The sequence below is a fragment of the Antedon mediterranea genome, chromosome 8 (assembly GCF_964355755.1).
Source record: "Antedon mediterranea chromosome 8, ecAntMedi1.1, whole genome shotgun sequence".
In the NCBI taxonomy this organism is placed as follows: Eukaryota; Metazoa; Echinodermata; class Crinoidea; order Comatulida; family Antedonidae; genus Antedon; species Antedon mediterranea.
The window spans coordinates 12968768-12988126 of record NC_092677.1 but is presented as its reverse complement, the minus strand read 5'-3'; the positions used below and the strand labels follow the sequence as shown (position 1 = coordinate 12988126).

The window sequence follows — 19359 nt, the reverse complement described above, 5'->3', positions numbered from 1 at the left end:
TCCGACAAACTCACAAAACAATGTGCAAAATCATTATTGGTTTCAGTTTTTAAACTGTCAAATAATAAATTACCCTGTTACAGAATTAATTGAGTTTATTCTTGCATGTTAGTACAGAACTTTTCAACAAGAAAAGTGGCGATAATACACCTAGTACAATAAAAATATGACCTGAAAAGGAAATTTGGAAACTACTACTATTGCGTTTCACAGATTGTTTGATATGGCACGGTTTTGTAAATTTACTAAACTGTAGATAAAATCTATATTTTGACTTTATAAACTAGTAAAGATACAAGCCCCATACAGTAGGTTTCATCTCACCCCGTAGGTCGGATACCCAACCAAGACACAGTTTAGTTTAAAACCTTCCTAGTACAATTCTGGTCATTTTGCATGTTTTTGGATAGTGTACGTGCAACAGCAACAAATTATGTTACAAGCAAACGTACAGATGCTTGGTCTTGTAAAATAGATATCTTATCATAACATTATTTAGTTACGAAAAAAAGAATAACTAGACACAAAAATGTTGTGAAACTTTGCCTGTAGGACTTTATTGATCTGACTCTTTCACCCACTATGCAATTGAAGAACTGAAAACAGTGAATAGTTTATATAAAAAGCCTGACTTATGTTCAGATACTCTAAACAGGTGAAGTTTACATGATATAATTAACGGATCTATTCCAAGGTCTTATTAACCCAATCGTGGTTGTATACGTACGTGAGGGGTCATTTTGATTAAATTTGATATTCAAAACAATAATAAAAACTACCATGTAATATACAGTTGTCACATTTTATATTATGAGCGGCGGCGGTATTGTACTAATAGATTAATTATCACAAAATTTAATTTATTTTACTTCCATAATTAATTGCTTACATCAATGTTAATTTATAATATTTTTTTTAATTTATTTCATAACCTGATGTCCCAACTTTTTCCTGAGACCTTTCTGACATTATTAACTTTGTTTATTATTTACAAATACAACATTTATTCGATTTTAAATAAGACATTTCTGGATAGTGAAAAGACAACTAAATCATATCTGCTCAACAAATTGAGTAGTTGACCGAATTGTAAAATAATATAATTTATGGCTCAAATTAATCAATTTAGGTGCGGAAACCATCAAACTTTTTGTAACAACCTTAACAATAACTTGGCAATAAATGGGTAGTTTGATAGACTGATAAGACTTAATAGATCAATAAATAGTATCATCGGATACAATGTAGATTATGTTAACACTTCACTATTGTTTTAAAACTGTGTTTGACCAACTTTCAAATGTAAAATATAAAAAAAAGGTCTTTGAATGTGAAAAACATTTCTTGAATAGAAACTATTAGGAAAAAAAATGTTTTGTTCACAGTGCTAATATTTGCAGAATATACATAATATTTAATAATAACTGGACCTGGATTATTTTTTAGTAAAGTTAAATTAAATTCAGAAAAAAACTACAAAGAAATGTTGGTCATATAAATACAATACAATCTGAATCAATCAATACAATGAATCAGTAGTATGTATTAATGTTGAGAACTTACCTCACTCTCATAGTCAACGACTTCTGAAAAGTTGAACTTGCGATTTAAATTTCCCTTCTGAATGTTACAAATAAAACAAGCTTGGAAGTCAATCTAGAAAGCGAAATAGAATAGAAAAATAATATTATAAATGTAAAATATCATTAGCATTGTACAACTTTTGGACCAATATATATTCTCATTTTGTGCCATTTTACAATCTCTTTCCAATAATGTTCTCTCTGGATTTGAACCAATGACCTCCAACTACATTGTGAGCATGTTAACAAGTTGACCACAAACATAAAAATGAAATAAGCACTTGATTTCTTTATTAGATGGTAGTTTTTTCAGCAAGGTATGTTTTACAGATTTTTCCACTATTCCTGGTCAAACACAGGTGTTTATGGAATACCCCACACTATAACTGAATTACTGAAAGGTCAAGTGGTAGCCAACAAAACCTATCAATTCTCACTCCTCAAAGATTTGTTTTTCATTAAAATGTTTCCATAGAAATGTGTTTGGTAAGAAAGACGAAAGACACATAATAAAATATCATAAATGAATTACTTTAGTCTCCAAGAGGCATTAAACCATCAACAAATTCCATTCCAAGGCTTACAAAGATTTGTTTTTCATTAGATCCTTACAATAACAGGAAAACATAGTCGAGTGCTAATCGATTCTTTAGTCTTTGTATCTTGATCGAATCAATTCACCTGTCTACGATAAAGACTATGTAAAACAGTGCTGACACCAATTCATCTATAGGGACATGGAAACTTACAGTTTGGTTGGATTTTGCAATCTGTTTTGAATAAACCAGTTTGTTCAACAAATTAGATACTAGGGGTTAGTTTAAGGATGGAAGTCTGATGGCCAGATTAATTCCTATGTGAATAGAATGAAGGAATTCCCCTGATCTAAAGAAAATGGTCAATAACTCAATTTGATAGAAGATATTAACTTTGTTAAAGAAGAAAATGCAAGTTTGACATTTTTCGTTATCAGCATTTTTGCTGTAAATATAATTTTCTTTTGCAGTATAAAATGGTGGTGAAAGAGTTTGATATGACATCATCGTCATCAGCACCTTTAGATAAGACTTTAACTTGTTGATACGTTAAGGCACATGTACAAACAAAACGCCAGAAAATATTATTCTTCAATATCAGATGCTCCTTTATCAGTGAACTTAAAACTTAAGTCTTTTTCTAAATGTCTATAAATTAGCAATTATTAATATCATAACCTTCATATTTCTCATAATTAATCACTAATAATTATAATAACTTCAAGGAAGAATGATACTAGTGTCAAGCAGAGCTTGTATATGAAGGATACAAGAAACTCATCTCCATGTACAGGCTTTTCTCTATCTAGGAAGTATGGAAACTTAAGGTCAGTACAGTAATTAGACGTATAGGACAATCACAGATTTTATTTTCCTTTTTTAGAAATATTATATATACTATTATTATCGTAATTTTATTAGTAATACTAAAACTTATGTGCCTAATTTCTTGCATGGGAGGACTGATACACAAGAGTTAGGTACAAGAATATAATCGAAAACAAGAAGTTCACAACAAAAGCAATTCTTCATATTGGTCAAAAGTGCATAATTATTATAACTCTTTATTAGGCTTATATTATTGTAATTTCTTAAATCACTCATAAACATTGATCTCCAATAAAAAGTTGGATAACTCTGCAACCTCTGGTTTACAGGGTAAGCACAGTAAGCACTAGACCAGAAAATGTTGATATCAACACCATATACAGTAAGGTGATGCTTATGATGATGAACTTGAAGTATATCAAGATGAAATGAATAGATGCATACTTCATTTAAAATATAATTAGTATTATTATATAAGCATATCAAAAGAGTACAGTATATAAATTTTATAATAAATATATTTAGACATGTTCTCTTATCTTTAGTATCAATAATGATAACTTTCTTTACATTTAACAGATATTTTCTAGTAATTTAATCAGTAATAATCAAAATAGGAAATAACGAGCCAACCCTTCTATTAAGGTAATCAGATAGGCTGAAATCCAAATGTATGGATTCAGTTTCATACATCATTAGTTTCAGAGGAAACTTGTCTATCAGGGAGTAGTGTTAGTGAAATACATGAATAATAAATTTTTTACCAACCTGTAGGATTCTTCGTTGACACGGCCTGTGGCGGTAGTATTTATAGATTCCAAAATTGTAGACTTTCTTCGTTGCGAACGCGCTGTTTGCTTCGGCAATATCATGAGCTTCCTTCTCAGCTGTTGCTATGATGCCTAGTATTCGTGAATAATGCATCGCATCATCAATCGTAATACGTCCACTCTGAATTTGAAAAAAAAATGGAGAAAAAAAATTTAGCTTTTGCAGATGGGAACTCTCAACAAAGATGAAGTCTTTACTGAACTCAGGGCATAAATGGAAAGACTCTTCCCAAAGCATTCATGCATAGAATGTCAGCCATATTTAACTTTTACAACTATCATCTCTCGTACTTTCTCAATATGCAACCGATTTCCTACAATAATAGAAATCAGATTGACAAAGTAATTATAAGATAACAACTCATACATTTTTTATGCCATTCAGAAGGTCACATCCGTTAATCAATTTGAAATTTACAACCAATGTTTATTAAAAATAATTAGAAACTTGCGATGATTTAAAAATTAACCAAAATAACTTCTTAAATAAACCTACGTTACAGCTGCAATAATGCCTGTAGAAACTATGTACTCAAATATTATATTCAATATTATCTAAAGTGATTCATAATAATGTGATTTTCTTAATAAACAAAGTGAAATTAAGAAACATTCTAGTTACCACAAAATATTAAGTCAATCGTTTCAGGAAATTTAATCAAATTAATTACTAAAATGACCGTTTTGAAGTTTGAATGCATTAATATTAATATCTATTTAAACTTCAATCATATATTTACAGTTTTTCTTTAAAAATCCCTGTTTTTCCTAATGTTACTTTTTAGAAGAAAATATTCATACAATAAATTAATAATACAAATTACATAGTCTAGGCAAAAAATATGGAATGAACAGCACATAAAATAGTATAACCTTTGACATTGATACGAAAAAAACACAAAACCATTCTAAACATTTAGTGTGACAACATATTTTTGTGCACCAATAAATTTTGCAACAAAATGTCAATCGTGAAAAAATGGAAAAGTCTCAGATATACTTAACTTTAAATGGTCCATTAGTAAAATATGCAAATTGAGCATTTAAATAATCCATCAGTGAAATATGCAAATTAAGTATTTAAATAATCCATTCAGTAAAATAAGCACATTCTGAATTTAAATAGTTTACGTCTCATATGATCCTGTGAGAATCTAATTTCTTTTGATGCTTTCCACAATATTAATAGTTACAAACTAAAACTATTTGCTATTTCTTTGTTCCGTTCGCAATTGAAATTTGTCAAAGGTCAACAAACTGATCCCAAAATATAACAGATAAATGAAAGAAATTCTCCAGTTTCTGTCACTTCCACTTATAAATTATTTTGTTAGTTTTTAAATAACTATTTTTAAAGAAAACTACAAGAATTTTAATAAAAATGAGTAGTAATCTGTAGATATTTTGAGTAAAAGTTATTTAAGCGCAATCCCAGTGGCTATGAAAATACTAAATGTAGTGATTAGATTTTAGATTTAAGCTCTTTGCAAACATTTTACTTTTCAGGATATCCGTAGCCTACAGTACAGGGGGTGCTTAAACTGCTATCAAAATATAAATCTTTCTAAAAATCCATCATTTCCCAATGTTTTTATAACGATACTTTGTTCCATTGAGTGATTTACATTGAAAAATATTATGTCTTTACGAGGGAACAGAAAGAAACAATTTCTTTGTTAATCCCAAAAGAACAAAAATCATTTAAGTCTCTAACTCTAGATTTAATTTATGCATGAAATTAAAGTGTGATTATATCTTCTGTCCTTTCACTTTCATCAAGTGATACTTTCTTTATAAAATTTGAATGCATTAAATCTATTTTGAACTATAAAGTGGCAGCTAGTCTAACGTCTAGTCCCCCTTAGATCCAAAATATATTGTTATGCAGTGTCAATTAAAAAACGGGATCAATCAGTCAGATTTGTTGGTGTTTTTAATAGAGGGTACTATAGAAAATTTACTCATACATACAATTTCAAAACATTTCAATGCTTAATTTGTTTTAAATTGTCAACCCAAGATATGATCCAATTTTGAGTCAGCTGGACTTGGGCAATAACACATTATTTGAGGATTAATAATGAATAGTGAACTAAAATATAGCAATTTGTATTGAATTTAGTTTTTTTACCTATTATTTTATTAATAAATTAGTTGAAAATGAAAAAGGACCAAGTACTACAGGAAATAATAGAGACTAAAAAGTCAGACAGGCTTCAGGAAAGCAGAGCTGATGCATTGGCTGAACAAGAGCTTTAGCCCAGTCCCAGACCTTCCGTAAATACATATCAGTGGGTACTCAGGCACTCATATACAGTACTAATATTTAAATATCTAATTATCTAATAAAATATTTAGATCATAATTCTGGTTCCACTGTCCAGACACCATGAAGATGGCCCAGAATTTCCAGTTAGTGAATATATCTGTTTATACCATGACTCCCTCTTTGGAGAGCATGGGCTATCCAGGTATTAAAGCTAGGCACAAAAATACTTTTATCTGTTGAACAATGCCTTGTTTTACATAAATTTGTCTTTTTTTTTTTGATTTTCCCAAATTTGTAGAGAGTTGACTCTAAATACTACCTTTAAATGCCATTAAATGCCATTAAATTTATTGTAAAACAATTCACTTTCCACACAATCTAAATTTGATGCGAAAAGCAAATTTTCAGTATTGGCACCTGGCCCAAGATATTTTCAAAATCTTTCGATTTATTCATTTTTATCATATAAAATTTCACGACTATGATGACAGCAAAAATATAATAATCAAAAATTATCAAAGCACATGGCGTCAATAAAAATCAGTAAAATCATGATTCTTTTTTTTCAATCTCATCAGACTTTTAATTACAATCGGTATGAGTCCTTAACTCTATGTAAAAAAATAATTAAATTAGACTAGAATTGGACTATCTTATAGGCTTTTGGTGTTAATCCTATGAAATTCTTTCACTTTTTAAAGTATATTAACCTATCATTGACAGTTTCTGCTATTTGTCTAAGTGGATGGACAAAAGATAAATGAGGAAAAAAAGATGGGGAGAAGGGGGAGGGAGATAGTGCTTGGAGAACATGCTTTTAACCTGTCCTTTATTATAGTTTCTACTATTAGTGTATGCGAATGAACTAAAGACAAATGAGGAAAGGGGAGAAGAGGAATGGACTAGAGAAGGAAAAGAATGGGAAATAGCTTGGAGCACATGCTTTTTGCTGGAAATGAACTAAAAACAAATAAGGAAACAGATAGGGAAGATCGGGGAAAGGAAAGAAGGATGATTGGTGAAAGGGAAGAAGGGGGATCTGGAAAAGGGGAAAGGGAAGAAGGGAGAAGGGGATCGGGTTAAGGGAACGAGATTGGGGAAGGGAATAAGGGGACCAAGAAAGGGGAGAAGGAGGATGAAGGAGGGGGGGGGGGAGGGGATCAGAGAAATGAAAGAAGGGGATCGGGGAAAGGGAAGAGAATATGAATTTAATGCACAAATCATTTATATGAGCAGGGTTTTATCTCAGCCAAGAAACTCTCTCAATCTAGACTTTTCTCACCTTTACTAGGTTTCCTAAAATCATACGCTGTGCATCTCCTGTTTTATAATTATCCGAGAACTTCTGCTGCAGTTCTCTCTTATCTTCCTTTGTCAACTTTCCTTCGGTGATGAGCAAATCCAACAATTCATCGCCTTTCTCCCATTCTTCCTCGATGCTCGGTGAAGCCACAAAAAAGAGCGACTGTGGTCGTCTCCTAGGTGTCTTTTGCAATGAAGGCGGCTGCTGCTGCTGCTGCTGCTCAACGTATGTTGCATTGGAATGGCGGACAGTAAACTGACGGGAAAAGTGACGGAAGAAATTCCTTGTTCGTGATTTTACTCTTTCCTGTAAAATAAGGAGAAATGTATTACTCTCAAATGCAGGTTAACTTTTTCAGAAAATATTTATAATTTTTGCTTATAATTTCAAATAATACAGTATATATAGTTTTTAATGTTATTTAGTCAGCTACTAACAGGCCAAAATATTAAACGGTACCAACAACTTAAAATAGTGTTCATCCTAATTAACAGAGTGTTACTAATGATGTAGTTAGTAAAGTTTTAATTAGTACTGCTAATTAACTTTGGACTTCAAATGATTGCATTTCCCAATTCCAGAGTCATATTGTTTATCACAATGATTGTCAACTCTTTTTCCAAAGCACTACATGTCACATCAACATGATACTAAGCCTAGGGGTGGGAGTCTCTCCAGTCCTTTTTTTCTTCTGAAAGGAGCTCTTATATGCTGTTAACATTTGACATAGCATACTATATGTCAATAGAATATCAATTGTCGGGTTTGATTTCAATTGAAAGAAAGTTTTAGCTTGAAAAATAAACATAAGTAAGAAATGTGACCATTTAAATAAACCAGATAGCGTACAGTCACCTTGAAAGGGGGAAAAATCCCAGCAGGGATCAGAATCCCAAAGGGCGCGGAATCCCAAAGGGTGGGGAATCCCAATCACAGTCATCCTAAAAATATGAATATAGTCAATTGACTTATCTGGCATTAGTCCCAAAATTGTTATTTTTTTACAGGGACCATAGCTTTACCTAGAATGATAGTAGTTATTAGATTAAATCGCTATACATCGGCGATCACAGCCTGGCACAGTGATCCCAGAGGACTTCATTATACTGATGATGCCCAATTGAACTGAATCTCAAAACACATTCAAATATATAAAAGTTCAGAATATCTGTTATGTTAAATTATACTAGTGTTCCTAACTAACATCAAATTTGCAAACTGTATAATAATCTTTGTGAAAAAGTTTTATTTATTTATTTATTGAGCTTCACACAACAGAAAGAAAAGAAAGGCAGGTGAATAGACACTAAACAGCTGCTCCCAATTACTTAAATGAAATAATTTCATCAGTAAGTAAAAATAGGCTATAAAGTTTCTCTCGAAACTGAGTGTAAAAAGTCTTCACAGTATTAGTTTTAGTTATTTTTATTCATTTTTTAAAAACAGTGGCTTGTAAAAAACTAGGTCAAATTATTCATGCAACATAGTTTTCTTGTAACATTTTAAAACAATTAAATTACAATCATTATTTATAAACAAATTTTATAAGTATAACCCCTTAGTGATTTGAACCCAATCTCTCAGTAATAGTGTTCAGCTGAAACTGCGCCCAGTTGGTAAAATCCCTTGAAACTTTGCTGTCAAATGGATTATTCCTTTTGTCGTTTTGTGGAAACAGCAAATGTCCAACAGATACAGTATGAAAATTTGATCAATATTGATATTAGAAATGTTAGTTACTGTGCATGGACATGAAGGGAAAAAGTAGATCCTTCCATCTCCTTCATTTTACAAATCATTACAACTAGAACTAGAAAATGAAGTTTTTCGGACAAGTAGTTCTAGAGAAAATTTCAGTTTACTTGTTACTTTAAGACTGCTCGCCGGCTTTTGAAAAAATCTGTCCTATCTTTAAAACACTATTAGGTCTCAAAAGTATACAAAAAAGTGGTCCAGAATTGGAACCGTGGTCCCAAAATTTAATGGAATATATATATATCTGTATTCATTTTGGTAAAGATCTTGTAATTACTTTTTACGTAATCCTGCTAACAAACAAACACATGCGATCGATTACATATACCTCCTTGGCGGAGGGTAATGATTATACAATGCCAAATTCTTTGTGATGTGCCCAATGACATCATATCACTACCATATTTAGGCACATCACACATTTTTTGTCAAACTAGTTTGATAGTGTGGAAAGACCTTAGGACTACTACATTCTATATCTGTGTTCTTTATCTTCAGAAATTATTAATGAGGATTCATTAAAGCCCCATTCCCTACATTTTTTAGATCTAATTTAAGATCAAAAACTATATTTAATGTAAAAATAATACTATATGGTCCTATTGCGATAACTTTTTTCGTCTTTAAACGGTTAAAAATGTGAAAAATAAGTCGATTCTAATCATTATAGCGGCCCGCTATAAATCCCAAAATGCATTGCGCGCGGATTGATATTTTTGTTTTTCACCTGTAATTCGCCCACTTTTCGATCGATCGTGAGGCCAAAACAAATGGAAGACTCCTAACTTTTCAGCGAAAATACCGGGTTTTCCCCAATTTGTATCAACGGAGTCTGGCAAAAATAGAAAGACAATTAATGCAGCAACTATACAACGTCAGGCTAGGTATATAGCTCGCTTACGATGTTCGTACGTTACCAATGTTTACCAGCTAGGCCTACAAAACTAAGCCTAGCTAGGCTAGGCCTAAGACCGTCCACGAGAGGTCGATCGCCGTGAGCTACTTAGGTAGTGCATTGTTTCTCACTTTTTATCATAATTTACCATAAAACGTACATTTAAGACAAGGAATGACATGGTTTAATGTTTTTAAAGTGATATATATGTATTATTTTCCAAAAAACGTCCAAAATTGCAGGGAAGGGGTCTTTAATTTTAAAATTAGAGCAATGTGCTTAACATATGAGTCAGATAGACAAATAATAACCGCATGTTATCAAACATTTTCCCTGTTTCAACCTCCATGCATCTATTTATAGATCATTACAATTTCAAAATTACATAAAATGTTCTTGTAAATTCATTGCTAAATGCTATATTTAATATATTGAAATTGCCTGAATGGATTATTGGATTTTAAATCATTTTGATTAAAATACATTTATAACAGCATTTCAAACTGCTGAATTTATTAATTTATTAATTTCATAAATAGAACAATACAATTAAAACAATTATTGACTACAAAGTATGAGAATTATTTATAACACTATTAGTAATAATAATAATAATACATTGCTAAAACTGAAATATGAAAAAAGCAACATTGGACTCAAAGATAATTTACAACAAGGACAATAACTTGAATTAATAACAATTTGATTAAAATTCTCAAAATAATTCACTTAGTATATGTTGCCAAGTAAGACAAATAACAAAATACATATGCTGAAACATTTCATGGTGATATTTACCATAAATTAGTAAATAAATACATTGAATTTACATTTTCAAGTTGGCAACTCAACTTATTTTTAGACTAATTAATACACTTAGACAAACACAAGAAAGACCCTGTCAAAACAAGGAAGGATGTGGCTGAACTTACAAACATTTTGTATGGTCGTTAGACAAAATAGATTAAAACATCCTAAATCATGGTGATGCACTAGGCCAGCTTCCGGGCATTCTAAACTTTCTACCGGCCTTCAGATTCTCTCCTTCGGTAACGCTCTCTCATATACTCGTCCTTAGATGGTGATCATTACGCAACTAAACATTCTCCGAGGCTATTTTCCAGTAGCTTCCAGCACCAGTTAAGTTCAGTAGGAAAAGCGGTATGCAGAAAACTTCAGAGTATTTACAACAGGGCTAAGTGAATCCAATCCTCCATTCACGCTTTGGTTTTGGAATATGAGTCAAACACTATGACGTCACTTAGCACTCAACGAGTTGGCAGGAACTGAGACGGAACAAAAATGGTGAACAACTTCAAATTATGAAGCAATCGAAAACATGTGACAAAGCGCTGGGCATGGCGACATCCGAGTGGACGGGTGCCACGGTGTCAACAAATAAGGCAACGATTCACGTAGAGGAATTAGATGTACCATCATCAAAGTACTTATCAAACAATATTACTGAAACTTGCGGATAAACTTTTAAAGCGATAACAGGGTAATTTTAATGCAATCGCATATTTTTTTTGGACAAAAACAAATAAAATCACACGCAAGAGGATCATTAAAATAAAAACGTTGGCTTAACGAACATAATCAACCGCCAGAATCTGATATGGTGCTAGTTAAAGCGTTAACAAATAGAAAGGGTTAGAAATGAGTGACTAGTTAAAGGAAAATACTTTGATTGGGTTTCTTCCTGACTTCTCATGCAGATTAGTACTGACCCCTTCAAAATAAGCCTTTGTACACACGTAACCAATGTCTAGCTTACTATAGCAATAGCAATTAAAATGGAATTTAATTATCTAGCTGACGCTAAAGGAAGCTCACTTTGACCTTCACTTGAAGTGGGTATACTTTGTCAAGAAACTTTTATTTTTATGTTGATAAAGTCACTTGGTTTTGTACATCTATTAACGAAAGTATAACATCATAGATGGCGCTATGAAAGTATATTATACTCCAGTTAGTGATATATACTACCATCGTGATAAAATTTAATGTTATGTGATCCATTGAGATTTATGGTTTTTAAACATTCTTATTCACAATGGATTGATGCATACAGTTACATATATCACCTCCATACTTTTTAAAGGTCTTGTGATGCACACATTCTTATTCATTAAATAGCAATACATTCTTTAGACAATAAAATAATCTGTAGATATCAATGCACTTAGGCAATATGTTTTTAACACTACGGCCAACCCCTATTTATGCGACAACTTTGTTGGGTTCCAAAGGTGTACACTTAAGGGGCTCTAATGTAAGTTGCTTTACAGGGGGAACTTTGTTGGGTCCCAAAGGTGTACACTTAAGGGGCTCTAATGTAAGTTGCTTTACAGGGGGAACTTTGTTGGGTTCCAAAGGTGTACACTTAAGGGGCTCTAATGTAAGTTGCTTTACAGGGGGAACTTTGTTGGGTTCCAAATGTGTACACTTAAGGGGCTCTAATGTAAGTTGCTTTACAGGGGGAACTTTGTTGGGTCCCAAAGGTGTACACTTAAGGGGCTCTAATGTAAGTTGCTTTACAGGGGGAACTTTGTTGGGTTCCAAATGTGTCCACTTAAGGGGCTCTAATGTAAGTTGCTTTACAGGGGGAACTTTGTTGGGTTCCAAAGGTGTACACTTAAGGGGCTCTAATGTAAGTTGCTTTACAGGGGAACTTTGTTGGGTCCCAAAGGTGTACACTTAAGGGGCTCTAATGTAAGTTGCTTTACAGGGGGAACTTTGTTGGGTTCCAAATGTGTACACTTAAGGGGCTCTAATGTAAGTTGCTTTACAGGGGGAACTTTTTTGGGTTCCAAAGGTGTACACTTAAGGGGCTCTAATGTAAGTTGCTTTACAGGGGGAACTTTGTTGGGTTCCAAAGGTGTACACTTAAGGGGCTCTAATGTAAGTTGCTTTACAGGGGGAACTTTGTTGGGTTCCAAAGGTGTACACTTAAGGGGCTCTAATGTAAGTTGCTTTACAGGGGGAACTTTGTTGGGTTCCAAAGGTGTACACTTAAGGGGCTCTAATGTAAGTTGCTTTACAGGGGAACTTTGTTGGATCCCAAAGGTGTACACTTAAGGGGCTCTAATGTAAGTTGCTTTACAGGGGGAACTTTGTTGGGTTCCAAATGTGTACACTTAAGGGGCTCTAATGTAAGTTGCTTTACAGGGGGAACTTTTTTGGGTTCCAAAGGTGTACACTTAAGGGGCTCTAATGTAAGTTGCTTTACAGGGGGAACTTTGTTGGGTTCCAAAGGTGTACACTTAAGGGGCTCTAATGTAAGTTGCTTTACAGGGGGAACTTTGTTGGGTTCCAAAGGTGTACACTTAAGGGGCTCTAATGTAAGTTGCTTTACAGGGGGAACTTTGTTGGGTTCCAAAGGTGTACACTTAAGGGGCTCTAATGTAAGTTGCTTTACAGGGGGAACTTTGTTGGGTTCCAAAGGTGTACACTTAAGGGGCTCTAATGTAAGTTGCTTTACAGGGGGAACTTTGTTGGGTCCCAAAGGTGTACACTTAAGGGGCTCTAATGTAAGTTGCTTTACAGGGGGAACTTTGTTGGGTTCCAAAGGTGTACACTTAAGGGGCTCTAATGTAAGTTGCTTTACAGGGGGAACTTTGTTGGGTTCCAAAGGTGTACACTTAAGGGGCTCTAATGTAAGTTGCTTTACAGGGGGAACTTTGTTGGGTTCCAAAGGTGTACACTTAAGGGGCTCTAATGTAAGTTGCTTTACAGGGGGAACTTTGTTGGGTTCCAAAGGTGTACACTTAAGGGGCTCTAATGTAAGTTGCTTTACAGGGGGAACTTTGTTGGGTTCCAAAGGTGTACACTTAAGGGGCTCTAATGTAAGTTGCTTTACAGGGGGAACTTTGTTGGGTCCCAAAGGTGTACACTTAAGGGGCTCTAATGTAAGTTGCTTTACAGGGGGAACTTTGTTGGGTTCCAAAGGTGTACACTTAAGGGGCTCTAATGTAAGTTGCTTTACAGGGGGAACTTTGTTGGGTTCCAAAGGTGTACACTTAAGGGGCTCTAATGTAAGTTGCTTTACAGGGGGAACTTTGTTGGGTTCCAAAGGTGTACACTTAAGGGGCTCTAATGTAAGTTGCTTTACAGGGGGAACTTTGTTGGGTTCCAAAGGTGTACACTTAAGGGGCTCTAATGTAAGTTGCTTTACAGGGGGAACTTTGTTGGGTTCCAAAGGTGTACACTTAAGGGGCTCTAATGTAAGTTGCTTTACAGGGGGAACTTTGTTGGGTTCCAAAGGTGTACACTTAAGGGGCTCTAATGTAAGTTGCTTTACAGGGGGAACTTTGTTGGGTTCCAAAGGTGTACACTTAAGGGGCTCTAATGTAAGTTGCTTTACAGGGGAACTTTGTTGGGTTCCAAAGGTGTACACTTAAGGGGCTCTAATGTAAGTTGCTTTACAGGGGGAACTTTGTTGGGTTCCAAAGGTGTACACTTAAGGGGCTCTAATGTAAGTTGCTTTACAGGGGGAACTTTGTTGGGTTCCAAAGGTGTACACTTAAGGGGCTCTAATGTAAGTTGCTTTACAGGGGAACTTTGTTGGGTCCCAAAGGTGTACACTTAAGGGGCTCTAATGTAAGTTGCTTTACAGGGGAACTTTGTTGGGTTCCAAATGTGTACACTTAAGGGGCTCTAATGTAAGTTGCTTTACAGGGGGAACTTTGTTGGGTTCCAAAGGTGTACACTTAAGGGGCTCTAATGTAAGTTGCTTTACAGGGGGAACTTTGTTGGGTTCCAAATGTGTACACTTAAGGGGCTCTAATGTAAGTTGCTTTACAGGGGGAACTTTGTTGGGTTCCAAAGGTGTACACTTAAGGGGCTCTAATGTAAGTTGCTTTACAGGGGGAACTTTGTTGGGTCCCAAAGGTGTACACTTAAGGGGCTCTAATGTAAGTTGCTTTACAGGGGGAACTTTGTTGGGTTCCAAATGTGTACACTTAAGGGGCTCTAATGTAAGTTGCTTTACAGGGGGAACTTTGTTGGGTTCCAAAGGTGTACACTTAAGGGGCTCTAATGTAAGTTGCTTTACAGGGGGAACTTTGTTGGGTTCCAAATGTGTACACTTAAGGGGCTCTAATGTAAGTTGCTTTACAGGGGGAACTTTGTTGGGTTCCAAAGGTGTACACTTAAGGGGCTCTAATGTAAGTTGCTTTACAGGGGGAACTTTGTTGGGTTCCAAAGGTGTACACTTAAGGGGCTCTAATGTAAGTTGCTTTACAGGGGGAACTTTGTTGGGTCCCAAAGGTGTACACTTAAGGGGCTCTAATGTAAGTTGCTTTACAGGGGGAACTTTGTTGGGTTCCAAATGTGTACACTTAAGGGGCTCTAATGTAAGTTGCTTTACAGGGGGAACTTTTTTGGGTTCCAAAGGTGTACACTTAAGGGGCTCTAATGTAAGTTGCTTTACAGGGGGAACTTTGTTGGGTTCCAAAGGTGTACACTTAAGGGGCTCTAATGTAAGTTGCTTTACAGGGGGAACTTTGTTGGGTCCCAAAGGTGTACACTTAAGGGGCTCTAATGTAAGTTGCTTTACAGGGGGAACTTTGTTGGGTTCCAAAGGTGTACACTTAAGGGGCTCTAATGTAAGTTGCTTTACAGGGGGAACTTTGTTGGGTCCCAAAGGTGTACACTTAAGGGGCTCTAATGTAAGTTGCTTTACAGGGGGAACTTTGTTGGGTTCCAAAGGTGTCCACTTAAGGGGCTCTAATGTAAGTTGCTTTACAGGGGGAACTTTGTTGGGTTCCAAATGTGTACACTTAAGGGGCTCTAATGTAAGTTGCTTTACAGGGGGAACTTTGTTGGGTTCCAAAGGTGTACACTTAAGGGGCTCTAATGTAAGTTGCTTTACAGGGGGAACTTTGTTGGGTTCCAAAGGTGTACACTTAAGGGGCTCTAATGTAAGTTGCTTTACAGGGGGAACTTTGTTGGGTTCCAAAGGTGTACACTTAAGGGGCTCTAATGTAAGTTGCTTTACAGGGGGAACTTTGTTGGGTTCCAAAGGTGTACACTTAAGGGGCTCTAATGTAAGTTGCTTTACAGGGGGAACTTTGTTGGGTTCCAAAGGTGTACACTTAAGGGGCTCTAATGTAAGTTGCTTTACAGGGGGAACTTTGTTGGGTCCCAAAGGTGTACACTTAAGGGGCTCTAATGTAAGTTGCTTTACAGGGGGAACTTTGTTGGGTTCCAAAGGTGTCCACTTAAGGGGCTCTAATGTAAGTTGCTTTACAGGGGGAACTTTGTTGGGTTCCAAATGTGTACACTTAAGGGGCTCTAATGTAAGTTGCTTTACAGGGGGAACTTTTTTGGGTTCCAAAGGTGTACACTTAAGGGGCTCTAATGTAAGTTGCTTTACAGGGGGAACTTTGTTGGGTTCCAAAGGTGTACACTTAAGGGGCTCTAATGTAAGTTGCTTTACAGGGGGAACTTTGTTGGGTCCCAAAGGTGTACACTTAAGGGGCTCTAATGTAAGTTGCTTTACAGGGGGAACTTTGTTGGGTTCCAAAGGTGTACACTTAAGGGGCTCTAATGTAAGTTGCTTTACAGGGGGAACTTTGTTGGGTTCCAAAGGTGTACACTTAAGGGGCTCTAATGTAAGTTGCTTTACAGGGGAACTTTGTTGGGTTCCAAAGGTGTACACTTAAGGGGCTCTAATGTAAGTTGCTTTACAGGGGGAACTTTGTTGGGTTCCAAATGTGTACACTTAAGGGGCTCTAATGTAAGTTGCTTTACAGGGGAACTTTGTTGGATCCCAAAGGTGTACACTTAAGGGGCTCTAATGTAAGTTGCTTTACAGGGGGAACTTTGTTGGGTCCCAAAGGTGTACACTTAAGTTGCTATACAGATCTAAATAATTCTGCCAAGCACAATAAATAATGTTGTGGATATTTCCAATACTTTTGTATTGTTTTTATTACAGTCTTTTTACTTCTTTTACTTTTAATTGTTTGTTGATTTTTGTAAATAGTTTTGTAATGGCCTTGTTAAAAACACTATATTAAGTGTATCCGTTTTTCCAATAAAGATATTATTCAATATTAATATAAATGTAATAGAAATGATAGCTTTACCAAAATCTTTCAACTCTGTCTCACAATATATTATATGGAGTACACAGAAATTGACAGATTTTATCAAATTTAGTTGAGGGAAAACCTGATTGATTTACAAAATACTGGTAACTGTTTGTGGAAAATATAAACTTGTATTCAATTTGTGACTTTAAAATCAGACAAGCTAGCCTGTAGTTATTGGCCAATTTCAATCTGAATCATTTCCTTGAATATAATTATATTTCTAACTACAATAATAAGCTACGGAAAAGTAAGAAGACTATTTGTCTTTAAAAATTTGTATTAATATTAATAACAATAACTAATTAAAAAAACAATTACATCAATACAGATCCTTATTTAATTATTTTATTGATTATTAATATTATTTAATTAATTGTTTAATATATATAGTTCAGTTTGAATGGGAGTTGATCTTTAATGTACAACAATTAACTTTTTTTTAGTTTTTATACCTGAAGCTAGAAATAAAAGTGTCTTAAATAATTATGTTGTCAGTGTTTATTTGAGCAGCGCAATATTAATTACAAGTTAGAATCAACTAATTTATTTTATTTATAACTTAATACTTGACTTTATTTCTTTTTATTTATTAGTATAATTTCGCATTTTACAGTTTCTTTTGCAAATAATTCCACGATAATTTTGACAAATGACGGTGCTACACTTACAAACAAAAGGAAAATTGGTGCTTTTACTTTAAACAAAATTAAGCTCAAATAATACACACTAATAGTTAGTATCATCAATTTGCACAAAACTTATACCAATTAAAAGTATGAACTTCTACACAAGGTATAGACTTCTGAGTCAGTATGGTACTGGACAATACCATCGTGCCATGAAAAACAAGCGAATTGAAAGTAGCTTGCAATGTTATAAAACAGGAAAGGTCATGTGCTTACATCATAGAAACCTGTTTTTAAACGTCATTTTAACTTGTTTTAACAGGTGAAAGTATACACATGAATATGGCATCCCACAGTAGGAAGGGAAGTAGGGGTGTCCAACGTATGACAACCAACAGTTGTTTGAATCCAGAGTGATGATTTAAATAATGAATGAAAAAGCGGACTGATAGCTAGGGTTGTTGGTATTGTTGTTTTGATGGCACTTTTCGTTGTCCTGTGCGTGGGTTCATTCAAGTTCATTTCCTTCCAATGGGTCTCAGCTAAAGGCAGGAAGGTGGAGGTATAATCTTGTGGAGGTATGCTCTCTCTAAAGTATGCTCTTGTTGTGAAAGCATGTCCTCATGGAGGTATGCTTTTTCAAAGGTATACTCCCCCTAAGGTATGCCCTCTTGGAAGTATGCTCTGTCAAAGGTATACTCTCTCTAAGGTATGCTCTTATTGAGGTATGCTCTTTCGAAGGTACTGTATACTCTCTCTAAGGTATGCCCTCAAGAAGGCATGCTCTCTCTAATCTCATTGGAAGTATATTCTCTCTAAAGTATACTATCTCCAAGATATAATATATAAAAATAATATTCACATTTAGAAGGTGGAGCCTCATATTGCATAAGGTCCATTATTAATAACACATTTCTCCTTTTAACAGAGAGAATCATAGACAAAGGGTTAGATTGAGGACAAAAGGAAAGTGTTCCCATGAAACTAATGTGAAGGCAATTTTTTCAAGAAATAAAATTCTCCCTATGGGTTGAAAAAGTGAAATCATTTCCTTTTCTTGTAGTGCTTTAAAGGATTTATTTTTATTCAGTTGTATACAATATTGATAATTAAGACACATTTTAATGTAATTTTAATTGTTCATATATCAGGGAATGTATTTCTCATAACCACATTGTTTCTGTTGGGAATCGCTGAGGCAACGCAATATCATGATGATGAAGAAAAGTTGGAATATATTGATTAACTTGACAAGGTAAAGCATACTCAATTAACAAGAACGAAAGCTTTCGAAATTTTGTTTGGATATTTAATACTAAAATATCAAGTGTCTAGACACATGATTGATACAAATTTAACTTATGTAAATGAAAATTAATTTTGTTTACAGCAAACATTGTAATAATGCAAAATCTGTGTTACATTGTGAGATAAAGTGATGCCATGCAAATATGTATATATTGAAGCAGTCTTCTTCAGTTTTATCAATTGTGTCTAACACGTGATGTACCTACATACGCTTGAAGATGCGGAAATATTAGTCATGAGTCATTTCCACAAGAAACACCCTAACCAGATTCTTGCACCCTTTGAAACCTAGCTGATATAGCTACGTCCCTCTTTTCACTCCACAT

At 34.5% G+C, this 19359-nt stretch overlaps 1 protein-coding gene across 3 annotated transcripts in view; it reads right to left on the bottom strand.

Annotated features, from left to right (window-relative positions):
- Positions 1–19359, bottom strand: part of LOC140057253 (uncharacterized) — a 65434-nt gene that overhangs the window by 23601 nt on the left and 22474 nt on the right. For all 3 annotated transcript variants that reach the window (XM_072102823.1, XM_072102825.1, XM_072102824.1), the window contains exons 2-4: positions 7329–7655; positions 3716–3898; positions 1564–1656 (exon numbers count right to left, since the gene is read on the bottom strand). In XM_072102823.1, the coding sequence (XP_071958924.1) occupies positions 1564–1656; positions 3716–3898; positions 7329–7655 (603 nt within the window). The remainder of the gene's footprint in view (positions 1–1563; positions 1657–3715; positions 3899–7328; positions 7656–19359) is intronic.